The sequence below is a fragment of the Meleagris gallopavo genome, chromosome 14, assembly GCF_905368555.1.
Source record: "Meleagris gallopavo chromosome 14, MGAL_WU_HG_1.1, whole genome shotgun sequence".
Lineage (NCBI taxonomy): Eukaryota > Metazoa > Chordata > Aves > Galliformes > Phasianidae > Meleagris > Meleagris gallopavo.
This window is the reverse complement of record NC_139417.1, coordinates 9,383,863-9,397,961: the sequence shown is the minus strand read 5'-3', so window position 1 is coordinate 9,397,961 and position 14,099 is coordinate 9,383,863. Positions and strand designations below refer to the sequence as shown.

The following is a 14,099-nucleotide window of genomic DNA, read 5'->3' as shown; positions in this document are numbered from 1 at the left end:
CTCACAGCTCTTATAGGTGTTCTCCCTTACATACTGAGAGGGTGTTCTGTTATTAGAAGTGATGTGATGCAAATTGTATTCTCAAATGAGACTGGGGAAAGAAGGAGGCAGCTGACATTAAGCAAAGCAAAATTATCTGCCTTCAGCCAGCTACAAACAGTGTGTGGATACAGCAAGCCACAGGATGGTACTTCATTGAAATGCTGAGGATGTGCTAATCACATCACCTACCTCTGCTTTGCCTTCTTGTATCAAAGGCTTGTCTTTTCTATCCTGATTTCTTTATAAAGATCATGTATATTTCCATATTATTTATTTTACTAACGGAGCTTCATGTTAAATTTAAAGTCTATTAGAACCACTTCTTACAGAGTGCCCTTGGAAGTATGTGTGGTTGCAGAATCATCCAAGCATGATATGGAAAGCACTCAAGCATTAATGGGTTTGGGAACACAAAGGTGACATCATTGGCTTTTTTTAGTCCTTCAGTGGCATCTGAAATATCTCCTAGGGAAAGCCAATAATGTAAAAAGCCTAATGTGTTGAAAGGGTGTATTTGTAATGGGTGGGTTGGGGAATGGCTGAGTTCTAGGATTAAATCCTCTTGTGTGATGACTGTGAAAATCACAGAAGTGTTTGAAACTCCTGGTGAGAAAACCACCTCTCCCTGCACAAAGGACACATAATTGGGCTTTACTAGGGAACTAAGCCAGGTGGCATTGAATTCCCCTACTCTGCGACAAGAGGGATGAGTGTAGGCTACTGAGCCACCCTCCCCAGTATCTAATGCAGTCCTTAGCATGGAAATGGCAATCGCTGCCCTTCAGCACACCTGTTGGGGCTCCCAGGAGGTTGTGACCATGGCATGCAAAATGTAATGACCCTATTTATAGCCCTGTGTGGTTTAAAGTGCAATAATACAATTGCAAATACACAGAGATGACTCTTTCTTTACTAGGTGCTGTTGGTGGGGCACTTAGAGTCACTGAATTAAGGTTGAAAAGGACCTCTAAGATCATAAAGTTCAACCATCTACCTGCCACCAATATTGCCCTCTAAGCCATGTCCCTCAGTGCCACATCAACACGTGCCTTGAACACCTCTGCTTGGCAATCTCTCCCAAACAATCTACACTCTTCTGCCCTTCTCCTGCTCTCCCTTGACCTCCTAGGGGCACCTCTGTTCTGCATAGAGGCTCTATAGGAACAAAGCATCAACTCATTTGGTCAGCTTTTGCACTCAGAGAACGCAAAACAGACAACCTTCTTGATCTTAACTGCAATTCCATATGTCTCCACTTGCACTCCTAATGGTTTAATAAATCTCTGCAAAGAAAGCAATGGGACAGGATGAGTTCTGGGTTCTGTGAGTGGCTAAGCACAAAGCAGCATGAATTGCCTGACACGGCAAGTTTATTTTTTCTGCCAATTTTGAGTCTTGCGTGATGTACACATTGTAGGTGATGGATGGTCTGTTTAATGTGAGATGCCTCTACTTGGTTGCAGATGTGATTTGATTTCACTTTGAGAAATTTTCTGGTTGATCTGTGTATTCAGCCTTTTGGGAAGAGGCCTGAGAAGTTGGTCTCCATAGAGGAAACAGTATTGTCTTGCAGGAGCATTTCTGAACTACCATATGTGGGAACAAGGCAAAGCAATGCTGGTAGAATCTAATATCTTTCCATTCCTTTGTTAGCAATATTTCAGTGTTAGCATTGTTTTAAAGGAGGAGATTGAAACTTTCTGTGAGTTTGATTTCTTGTTGTTTAAAGCTTGAAAATTAGTCTTCCCTCTGATTTTCTTTCTCATTTTCTCTTTGCTGAGAACTTAGCTTTGCCTCTGTTGTAAATTGAAGGTGAAATTGGATTTAACTGGAATGGCTACTGAGAGTGAAAATAAGATGGAGATACCTTGTACCTTCAGGACTGTCTGATCGCGACAGGATTAAATGAGGTCAAATTTAATTGCCTAAATTATCCACTGAAGGTTTTGTAAATGTTTGAGAATGTGGCAGACTTTTGAAAAGATCTCCAATAGACAACTAAAGATTACTTCTCTAATAATTGTACAGGGGAAGTGCTTGGAACTGATCCCCTGGGCTGGCAGCTGAGTGTCTTCATTAACTAGTAATGGTGATTTTTTTGCAAAAGGCAGCGACTGCACTGTACCTCATTATTTCTTATTTCTGAAGCTGCCATGCCCCATGGTTACTGAACTTGGCAATGACAGTAAAAATACACTAAGAAATAAGCAAATAGCAACTAGGCTTATAGAAAATGTTCCGGGGGCATTTTAAGCACTGGCCTACATGAAATATTGAGGCAATCAAAAAAAGCTATTCAGTTATTTGAGTCTGATATGCCACATGCATGCCTTAACTGCTATCATCCATTCCTCTGCACGGCACCCTCTTTCATTCCTCAGATGAAGACTCTTCCTTATGGATACATGCCTGTTCTTCAGTGCAGAACTCAAGTACCACTTGAGCAATTTTAAAAGAGTTTGGTAACCTGCAGCAGTCTCTTTGGCACTGCGAAGCTGTCTTCTGAGCAGATTGAATCAGTCTATTGGGAGCTTTAATATTATTTGCTCCCAATGAAATCTACCTTAACTATCTTTCTGCTGCACTCCATAGATTGTTCTTGCCCTGGTATCAAGTTGCCCTGTACTCTGATTTTAAGGATACTACAGAATCAAAGAGTGGTAAGCTATCAACTAAATAGCTTTATCTAAAGCAGAAGTACTCCTTGAAGCTTTTCTTGATAAATTTAGGAGAATGGCATCCTGTCCCATCCAATGCAAGTTAATTTTTTGCTTGTTTCTTTATTGAATTCTATGCTAAGCATTGGACAGCTTTCTTGAGACTTCCAACAGGATTAGAAATGTTTTCCTAAGTGTAAGGGCTTTCAACTCACCAAGCTTTAGTACTTAACTTTTTGCTGATAGTTGAACAAAGTAATTACTTATCAAGTGCAGGCACTGATATTGGGTGTTGAGGTAACCATGACATGTACATATAAGTGCTTGAGAAATTCAAAAATGGAATCAAACACTGCAAGTTCAGCTGGAGGAAAACTTCCAGCTGAAGTTAATGGATGCTGAATTTGATTCTCAGTTTGTTGCTCTCATGGGACATTTATTCAAGTAAGGATGTTTATCTTGTCCTTATTTGAATCTAAAATACAGATCAGGAAAATGGTGGTGGCCAAACTGGAGTATTGTGATCAACAGTTACATGTTCTCTTGCAAATATCTTCAGAGAGCGCTGAAAAGATGGGAAGAGATGGTACAGTCTATATGAAGACGTAAATGGAACTTCATATGCAAATAAAACATTGAGAACTAGGGGCTCGTTTCTCTGATAGACGAGCTTAGCGCAGTGCGCAGTTTGTAAAACTGGGATCTGTTTCAGTCCCACACATGGAATTCAGGCATCCTAATTAACCCTTGTCACAGATAACTCAGTTGGTACTCCTGCATACAGGATGGTTTTGTCTCTTTTGCTTAAGAAATGGGCATAACCTTTCTTTCATTTAGAAAGACAAACCCAAATGACTGTTGGTTAGTGAGATTCATGTGCACTAACAGTAACTGGGAAATAATTTTGGATCCACTGCAACTTGATAAATGATAAAGTCCAGCACACAAAACATAATCATGACAATTTATACCACAAATGAAGAAAACAAGATAAAATACCTTTGTGTTTTGAAGACATGTTTCTTGTCCTTCCTTTGTTACAAGCCCTCAGAAAGGATCGTGCTGGATTTCTGTAAGTTATGGGTTGTGTCCTGCTTTGAGTTCACTTTCTAATGAACTTTCCGAGCTGCAAAATGAAAAGGAACAGGAGGCACATGAAGACACGTAAACAAAACAAAACAAAAATGCAACCAGCAATGTATTTTCCTGCATAACGTGGGGCTGCTACACTTGACCTACGTGTCCTTTTTCCATAGGAGGAATTGGGTGCCTTGGCCGCGACAGGGGGCAGACACGGAAATGTCTTGATGCAGTGGAGATTTATAACCCTGATGGAGACTTCTGGAGGGATGGACCTCCTATGCCTTCCCCCCTCCTCTCCTTGCGAACAAACTCTACCTGTGCAGGCTGCGTGGAAGGCAAGCTGTACCTCTGCGGAGGGTTTCACGGAGCAGGTACTCAAATGAGTCTGAAATTCTTTGCCCAGTTGAAATAACTTTCTTTGTACGCAGGCTGACTTGGCTGAATAACCCTGTCGGTGGCACTGGCATGCCCTGGAGCCACAGAGCTGAATGAGTCCTTTGGACTGCTGACTCCTAATGTCAATATGCATTATGTTCTGTTTGTCCTCTCATGCTTTTTCCTTATCAAAGCACGAAAAATTAGGGATGTTCTGATCAGCACTGAACCTTTTCAAAACTGTGAACTCAGCAGAATTCTTCTGGATTTACATTCAGAGCCATTAAGATCAGAATCTCAGTGTATGTTATGGACGTTAAAGAACTTGAGCGTATCTGTTGGAGACTAAGGCGTTATTGATCTGTGGTAGCTGGCTCTATTTACTTACATGCTTTTCATTTTCAGTGCTGGAAAACCTTGTGCATTTAATCAGTAACCTAGGCTGAGAGCTGAGGTACTAAAATCCCAGATCTGGTGATTTCTAATCCCAGCATCACGGCCACCTTTCTCCCTTCATTTTCCTGCTGCCTAAATCCCCAGTATTGTTAAGCATTATATTATAACTATAAATTGAGAGAGCCTCTCAACACATGCGCACTTACTCTCCTACTACGGAGCAGCTGCTACCCCTATTTCCTTTCTGGGTGATGGCAGAAAATGCAGATAATGCAGAAATGCATTATGCACTACTAATACATGTCACGTCAGGCTCACTGCTGCCCAGGAATGTTCACGTGGTGTCACTGGGAGATATATCCTCCACATGATACTGATTATGGCTGCGTTGGTTTTTAGTTGCATTACAAACTCTGTGGTTGCTCTATTTTAAAGTGATTGCCACGTCTTAGTTCACAGCTCACCTCCCCTTTGTTTGCTGCTGCTTGAAGAGGCTGCTTCCCGAAAACAGTTGTATGGCAGCTCACTAACAGGCATGCATTTATGCCATCTCTGATGGAAATTCTGCAACCTCAGAACTATTATGGTTATGATGCATCATAGCATCAGAATGTTTGCATTTCCATAGCAAACACAGTGTCATCATATCTGTCTTTTTCCTCAGCAGTGTAAGGAAAAAGCCTATTCAATCAGTGGGTTTACATCTCAAAAGGCTGATCATCTTTGCTAGAAAATGAAGCAATTTCATTCAAGATGACTAACACATTAGTATGAAATTTTCTGAATAAGATAGCTTCAGAGCCATGAAAGTGCTCTTTACAGTACCACCATGTTCTGTCTCTGGGTCTCACGTTAAGAATGGTAGTACTGGGAGAGGTGGGAAGTTCCCATGTGGGTTTCAAGCTGGCCATCTTCTGTATGTACGTACAGTGCCTGCTCTATGGGGTCCCGACTCCTGGCTGTGTTATTGCAGTCTATATTATGATTGTGTATTGAGCTCCACTGCCCTAGAAGTGATGTTTAGATTAGAAAACAATAAGTTGGAGTTAGAAAATGTCAATTTCGCTGTTACCTGTGCAACCTGAGTTCTGACACCCCTATGCATGCATTTTGTATGCCAGTGCAGAAATAGTGATTGTGCTGTTAGACATTGTGATGTCTTTTAACAAGGGAGCCAAAATAAGATTCTTACTGTCAGCTATAAATCTGATATATCCAAATGCCTGAGGAGTTGAGAGGAAGCTGTGCCTTAAAGATAGGCTTCTTAATGTGACCCTCAATTTATTAAAGGAAAAGGGTTGTTTAAATCTTCATAACAATAGCTTCTAGTTACTACCATCAAGGAATAGATGTCTGGAATCCATGTGCTGAACCTGAAGGTTATCTAGCTGGCTTCTTTTCCTGTCCCTGTCTCTCTGCTGGAAGGTGTATTGTTCTTTAGGGGTGAAAGCTGGAGCGAGGGACAGAGGGTTATTACTGTCATGTGGGAACTTGGAGAGTGGCTTGGCTTTTTCACAATTACAGCTGCTCAGCAGATTCAGGATATTCCCAGAACAGCATGTGCTGCTGCTGCTTTGGTAGCAGATAGGGTTATTTTAGAATGTGCTTGTTTGGTTTTAGTCTTTTGGGTTTCTTGGCATGCAACTTCAGTTTTTGTGAGGGATGCAACCAAGAGAGGATACTCCAATTTTACCAAACATTGTAATTTAGTTTCAACCAAGTGGAGTTTTTGGAACAAGCTGTAGGCACAGCTGTAGGCTCTGTTTGCTGCCTGCTGAACTCTAAAAGGCTGCTGTGAACACTTGAGTACAAGTGCTTCTCAAAAAAAAAAAAAAAAAAGAAAAAAAAGCAAACAAGCCCAAGATATTGCTGTGCTGGAAAGTCTTTGCTAGTGTATATAAGCAGCTGTGTATAGGGACCCTCTATATACTGGATATCTGTCTCCAACTCCCTCCATTTCCCTTTTCATTTATATAACCTCACTCTTAATCCAACAATGTAAAAGGTGGTCTAATAAGGATGTTATTCATCTTAATTTTACTTGTGTGTGCACTATCCTCTGTGTGCCTTCCTGTCTGAGCATAGACCTGAATGGTTAATTAGAGGCCAGAGATGCTATATGCAAACACAACACTGAGAAATAGCTGCCAAGTGCCCAATTTTGGATGGAAAGACAAAATGTTGCCCTTTTGAGATTGTCCCGTACGACACTCCTTGACGCTTTGTGATGGCAGGAATTGCATTCCACTTGTATTGCCTACCAAATCTTTGCTTGGAGGAGAAGTGGAGTAGCACTAACAGCATCCCCAGGAGCAGAGGAAAAGAAAGCAGAAATTCAGACTTAGCTGGGGTGCCTACATGAAGACCTTAGTGACCCCAGACTCCAAGCAGCCTATGGAGAAGCACAGACACTTCCAGAGGGACATTCATGTCCTTGCTGCTTTAAGTCTGCTCTGAAAGACCAGAAAACAGTTCAGAACTCTGAGAACCTCTTGTCTCTCAATGCTCCATGTTTCTATCAGGACATGAGCAACTCAGAGTTGGCTTACCTAAGGCAAATCTGTTGGGATCCTGGCGTCTATGGTTAGATAGAACAAACCACTCTGAGACCTGTGTTGGAAACACCTAGAATCTTTAAGGTTGGAAAAGACCTCTAAGATCATCCAGTCCAACTGTCCACCTGCCACCAGTATTGCCCACTGACCACGTCCCTCAGTGCCACATTTCCATGGTTCTTGATCACCCCAGGGATGGTGAGCCCACACTCCCTGGGCAGTCTGTCCCTGTGCCTGACAACTCTTTTGGAGAATAAGTTTTCCCAGCATCCAACTTCTGCTTGCTTTGAATTCAAATTCCAGTTTCTTGGTTTAGCATGGCTTGCCATACATTGTCCATTAGGCCATTGTTTATATAAATTAGTTCATTTTCTACTAAAACCATTATGACAAATAAGAACCAATAATCTGCACATCTCTGGTGCTCAACTCCAGCTCACGTAACTGAGTGGCATGAGTGTTTGCCTGCCTTTTGTTAGCAGTGTTGTAGCACTCAGCAAGAGATTCAGAAATGTTTAAAATCATTGGGTTTATCCACTGGTTTGTAGTTCTGCGGAGTGAAAATGATAGTTGCAGTATGAATATTCAGAAGGACCCAGTGTGCAGCAGCCAGCCAGCTTGCCACTAATTGCTAAAATATGTTGCTGCACTTACTGCTGTAGCTATGGATTTTAAAGCAGCCTTTGCAGATTGAGCATACAGTGTTCTTGTTGACACATCTTATTTCCTTTGCCTTTACATAGCTCTAAAACCTGACACCTGCACAGGTTGGCAGCTATTAATGTGAAGCTGGGCATGGCAGGAGCAGGCTCATTAGTGCTCCTTGTTGAAGGAGGGGTGAGCAGCTCTGCAGGTATGCAGCAAGCACTACACACAAATAAATGCCTGCCACATTGTATTCTCTTTCCCTTTGACTGCTTCTAAATATTACAAACATTTTTTTTCCCAGTGAAAATAATGAAGGCAAGTGTGTATTTGCTGTGACTGCTATCAGCTCATGGAGGCACATACTCACTGACATTGTGCTGTAGCCTCAAAGAGATCTCACAGCATGTCACTGGGGGCTGGGGCTGTGGGAACAATCAGCGGGGGCTCTGTTTTCTTGATCATAGCTTTAGACTATGGATGCTAGTCCAACTATCTGCCTCAGATTTGAACTAAATTCTATCATATTTAAACTTGATTGTAATTAGAATACTATTGTTACTGTACACCCACGTGGCATCAGCAGGTGTGCAAAGCAAAGGGACAACCACCTCAATTCAAATAAGATGCTTTATAGGTCTGCTGGTAGTGGCTCATGCCACTTAAAACGCCTTGTGATTTTATCAGCTATTGCAGTTGATGTGGAACTGCCTTTCTCTGAACTGGCTGTTCTGCCATCTTTCTCCAACGCGGTTCATAGAGAAGATAACGTTTGCTGCTTCCCTACTCTATATGCTAAAATTCTGTGTGGGGCCAGAGCAGCTCAGCCCAGATCTGCTATTTACTTATCGCTGCTATCAAACAGTAATTCATTTTTTCACTCCAGGGGTATTACTGGCAGCAGGAGGAAAAGGGGAAGAGATGCCTCTGGACTTGAAGCACAAGAATCTCAATTTTGTCTGCAGCTGTTAGATAGGTGATATGGTAACAGTCTGCTAGCTGTGTAACTCTGATTCTACCAAAAAAAAAAAAAAAAAAAAAGTATGCTTACCCCAGGTGTGCTTTCTGGCCTCTTCTTCCCTATTTACATAAATTGCAATCCATGTGCTGGAATAGCAGCAGCACTGCTTGCGGCAGTGCAGAGCCGGGTCCTAATTACTGTATTCCAGCTGAGCTAATGAGTTTGCATCTCCATGCCACCCTCTCCTGACAGTGGACTAGCTTAATAGTTATTTATTTTGACTAATCTCCCATAAAGGCTGTTCCCCTCAGCCTCATCCATTATGTGATTTAGATGGGGAATCATTGTAATGCCTGTTTTTTTTTATTATAGTGGTTATGGTACATTACTGGAATCAAATTAAATCTAGACATTAAGAAGTCTGGCACGGTAAATACTAGACTTGTGAAGTTTGGGGGATGAGGGATTGGAAGGAAAGCTGTTTCTCCAGCACCTTCGCATGTTCCCAGCTAAATAAAGCAGAGGGGCAAACCCTGTGCTGCCGATCTGCAGCACTGCTTGCTTCCCTCGGTTAGAATTTACCAGGCAGTGATGAATAATTAAAGTTCTCCTGCCCACAGTTGTTACCATTTACATATGCATCCCCTCCTATGAAATGGATTCGGGGTCCCTGCGTTTCGCTCAGCACAGAAATCTGACACACCACTGCTGCTTCTCTATGGGTCCGCTCTGAGAAATGCCACTCGAATTCTGTCCGTTCTCTGAAGGGCTGCTCTGACACCTCTCCAGGGTGCTCCTTCCAGCTCTGTGCTCATTAGCTTGAATCTCACTGTGGTAAATAAGGCCAGTGCAGGTCAGGGAATCGCTGGAGAGCAGCACCTGCTTGTTTCAGATCTAAATTCAGCCCACCGCCTGACTGTATTAGTAATTCGGTCGTGCTCCTTGCGAAGGCTCATTTATAGCTTATAAAGGGTTAATAAATGATTAATTGACATTTTAATGCATCTTAATTAATTGCTAAAGAGGTCAATAGGTTGTTTAGAAACATGGCTTACAGCCATGTATGACATCTTCCATTGTGTTCATAACTGACTGTCATGCATACAGTCTAAACATGCTTTATATCACCGATTAATAATGTATTAGCCCATCACAAAGCATTTAGAAACAGTATCTTAATATGGTCGGAGGCCAGTGATTCTTATTCTGATGTCCCAGCTTTTATTCCCATGAATGGTGCATTGACTCCAGGAGCACTGATCCTGCTCTGCTGTGACCCACTGTCCTGCTGTCAGCACCAGCAGCATCCGTGCCCATAGGGCTGGAGGAGGCCTGGCTTACAAACAATAGATAACTGGAAAGAGTTCAAAAGCTGAAGCAGCTGGATCAATCCCAAGAAAATCAGTCGAAATAACTGAATCAGAAGCTCCTTCCTGTCGGCCATTCTTTATTTATTTTAATTTTAATAGATATAGATTTGTGAGGGAATGGGTGGATCACAGTTACGGTCCTGAAGAATTAGACAGCAGAGCGAGAAGATAGAAGCCTTGTCTATGAGAGAGAGTGGCTTACCTTACTCCATGTAGGTGCTTGGAAAACAGTGAGCTGCCATAGCTGTAAATTCAGCTTTTGCCGTGTCTGGTGGGGAATGCTGCCTTGGAACTCGGCATCCTGAAGGCTGGCCAGCATGTTAAACAGCCAAGCCAAGTTCCCTCTCCTGTGTATTCTCTGCCTGCTTCTGCCCACAGGCACGGATGATGGATGTGTGTGACCCCCGTGTGTGTGAGCGAGGCTGGTGGAGTTGGGGGCAGCTCACAGGCTCAGATGGGATTGGAGGCCACAGACTTGATGAACTTACTCTTTTTTCTTCTGCATATCAGGAACCAGTACATCTGGAGATAATGATCTAAATGCACTTTCTTCCCATTGTGACACAAATGTGAATTCCCAAGTCACCTAACTCTACATCATGTAATTATGAAAGCAGCTATTAGTGGCGAGGAAGATAAGTAGGAGAGGCTAATCCCACATGTTTAAAATCACCGTCTGCTCTCTGGTGCAGATAATGGCATGCAAAACCAGTTAGGAACTAGCACTGGAGACCAAGCTGCTTCAAGGCAGCGCTGGAGTGGCTGCTGGGTGAGGAGGACCTAGGAATCTTTTGGAAGAGCACCCTGAGTGTGTAGCTTTGGGGACTGATGGGCACCTTGTGATGTTCAAGTGCTTTTTCCATGGAAAGAGCAGAGCAGCTAGTTAACAATTCAACCATTTGAAGTTTGATGGCTTTTTTCATAAACAGATTTATGGATAGGGAAGATAAAACATGTTAGAGAACTGTGCTGATGGGAAAAGGTTCTGAGACAACCTGAGAAGTGGCAGGACTGACATCAGCAGGAGCTTGGGAAAGCAGTCTGGGTGAGGATGTTTCAGGGCAGATCTTATGGACAAGGGCAGATGTGACACCAAGACTACTTCAGGCTGGATATTAGGAAGAATTTCTTCTCAAAAAAGAGCGGTGATGCACTGGCACAGGCTGCCCAGGGAGTGATGGAAGCACTGTTCCTAGAGGTGTTCAATAACCATGGAGATGTGGCATTGAGGGACCAGTGGTCAGTAGGTATGGTGGGGGTGGGTTGATGGTTATGGCAATCTTTTCCAGCCCTAATGATTCTGTGATTCTATGATACACCCCTATTACTCAGTGTGGTTCCATGCTGAGGTACCTGGTCTTGCTTTGAATAAACTTCCTTAGGTACTGTTGGCCATACAGCAATGGCTATGCCATGGTTAGGATGCAGGTGTGCTTGTCCAAAGCTAGTTTGGTTATCTATGCCCTGCACTGATGTGTGCAGAAGCACCCTACCTTATGGAACATGCTCTCAGTATTTCCTTAATTTTTCTCCATAAAATGAATGCTCATAGAATGGTTGATATCAGCAGGCTCTTGTAAGGAGGAATTAAAAACTTGACCACATTTCAGCAAACTTGCTATAGGTTTAATTCCAATGAACTAAAATTTAGCATGATTTTGAGTTCAGTGTTCTGGACACCAAACAGTCCATAGAGGAAATTTCTTGGTATTGACTTACCAAAATAATAGCTGAGTGGTTGATAGTCCTCTATGAGCTATAGATTTTCTGCCTGTTAAGCATGTTGCTTAATTCTTCTATGTCTATCTCTTTAATACTTCTCCATCCTGAAACAATTCTATCAAACATTCAGTTCCTAACAGGAAAGATACAAAAAAACCCAAAACCCAGAGCTGTATTAGTAGAATACTCTGAAGAAAAGATGTTCCTCCTCCCCAAATTGAATGAAGTTTGGGAAGGAAAAAAAAAAAAAAAAGGCAGATCAAATATTTATAACATTGCCTGCAGTCATAGTGTGGGTCTTTCTGAGTATGGTTCATCCTGATTTACAGTCTATCCTTATTCAAATGACATGAGAAAGCACACAACATAAAATGAAGTCAGGCCATACCAAAATAAAAAAAATACTTTGTAGAGAGAAAACAGCCTTTTCCTTTCCCAAATAGGAAAAAGCCATATTGCTCTAAGTGCTGTTATACTTTTTTGAAAGCATTAGGCCTAGGTTTGTACTACCTGAATGATTCTGATATAAAGGAGTTTAATGCTGAAAAGCATACTGGAAGACAAGATTCTTAACACTTTTAATCTTCTTCTGATTAAACAATAACGTGCAGAAAAATATAGCCTCATTTCATAGGAAGAAAAGATTGAAAGCACTTGGAAGGGAGTGAAATCCCTTCCTTAGTTAAGGCGGCTGCCTGGTAAGTGATGCAGAATGGTGCTACGTATGACAGGGAATTGTGGGGTGGCTTTTTAAAAGGATAATCCATGTAATACTGCTTATTTCTTTTTGTAGCTGTCTTTATCTCCTTTAAATAAAATTGGCTGCAAAGCTATTGCCTTAGAAGCAAACAAACACAAATAAGACAAACAGATGAGACAGAATGTGAGATTCTTTGTACCTGGGTAAATTTTAAGCAGTTTATTGGGATTAAAATACAAATCCAACATTATGGTCTGGAATCAAAGGTGACCAACTTCTGGAATTGGTGACAAAAATTACCTTTCCTCAGTCCATACAAAGGGAGTGTGGGAGGGGGAAGAGAAGGGGTCAAAGTTGAGGTGTTTTAGCCCATTTCTCATCTAAAAAAGAAAGGGTGTATGTCATATTTTGAAGCATAATGATATTGTGAGCGGTGCTTTTCCTCACATGAACTTTCTTGCCCAAAGGGTGCTGCTTCCTTTCATACGAAACAAGACAAGACTGGAGAAGTGATTGCTTCCTTTATTCCAGCACCGTAACCTTTTTATCTCCCAAGGGTTAAGAGCAAGCTAACAGTCCACATGCTGGAAAGCAGAATTTGCGGAGGGGAACAAAACCAGCTACATTATCCCACAAAAAAGGGAAACAAGAGACATTAAAGGTTGTGAGTAGCCAGGGTCAGGAAAAACACAGCGAGGCTTGCAAGGAAGGGCAGCTGAGTTTGCCTTTGATGTTTTAATTATGATTTTCTCTGTAGTGTCACAATCACCCACCGAAGGTTTCAGGCACTTCCACTATTTGATTTCTTTTCCTCCGGTTGTCTCATTTTTGTCATGATATATGCCAAAGAAAATCCAGGCGTACAAATTTATTGCATAAAGGAGATGATCTAATAATAAATCCAGGGACTGGAGCCTCCTGTGTCACAGCTCAGGTCTGTTTGTCTTCATAGCTGTATCTTACAAAAAACCTGCTCTCTGTCACAGGGTCATATGGACACACATGAACTCTTTGGTACTGGCACGTGCCATTCACTTAGGGGTTCGGTTGTGCTTTCTCTTCGTGTGCTGTGGGGTATTTTTGAGGTTTGCTGCCTTATCCGGTGGAAGGTTGCTGCCTTCCTACTAATCCTCCTGTACTTAATGAACCACCCAAGTGCCATAAGCAAACCATCACGACTATTGGTTCACTTTCTGTGAAGAGAAGAAAGGAATGGAACAAGGACTACTCAGATGAGGCCAAATTCTAGATCTCATCCTAATCCTCAAGCAATCTCCCAGAGATCTGTGAGTGTCCTGGAGGGCTTAGGCCAACAAAAACATTGCTACAGTTCTGACACAGTCGAGGGGAAAATGCTTATGGGCTGCAATGCAGAAGCGTGTACTTACTCCCTTCTCAGGTGAGAGAGGGATCAGAGATTGGCAGTGGTTGGTGAATAGCCTTAGGTAGATGCATGACTCAAATTTCCAGAAGGACAAGAGATCCTCAGTTGCTGCAGGTTCTGCACATGTGCAGAAACACAGACGTGCACCTAAATAGTTCAGCAAGGGAAACAATTCCAACAGTGGAATAAGTCTTTTTTTCCTCATGTGA

The 14,099-nt window shown here is 42.2% G+C and overlaps 1 protein-coding gene across 3 annotated transcripts in view; it reads left to right on the top strand.

Annotated features, from left to right (window-relative positions):
* KBTBD12 (kelch repeat and BTB domain containing 12) overlaps window positions 1-14,099 on the top strand; it is a 52,603-nt gene that overhangs the window by 32,447 nt on the left and 6,057 nt on the right. For all 3 annotated transcript variants that reach the window (XM_085235955.1, XM_085235954.1, XM_003210106.5), the window contains one exon: window positions 3,956-4,153. In XM_085235955.1, the coding sequence (XP_085092081.1) occupies window positions 3,956-4,153 (198 nt within the window). The remainder of the gene's footprint in view (window positions 1-3,955; window positions 4,154-14,099) is intronic.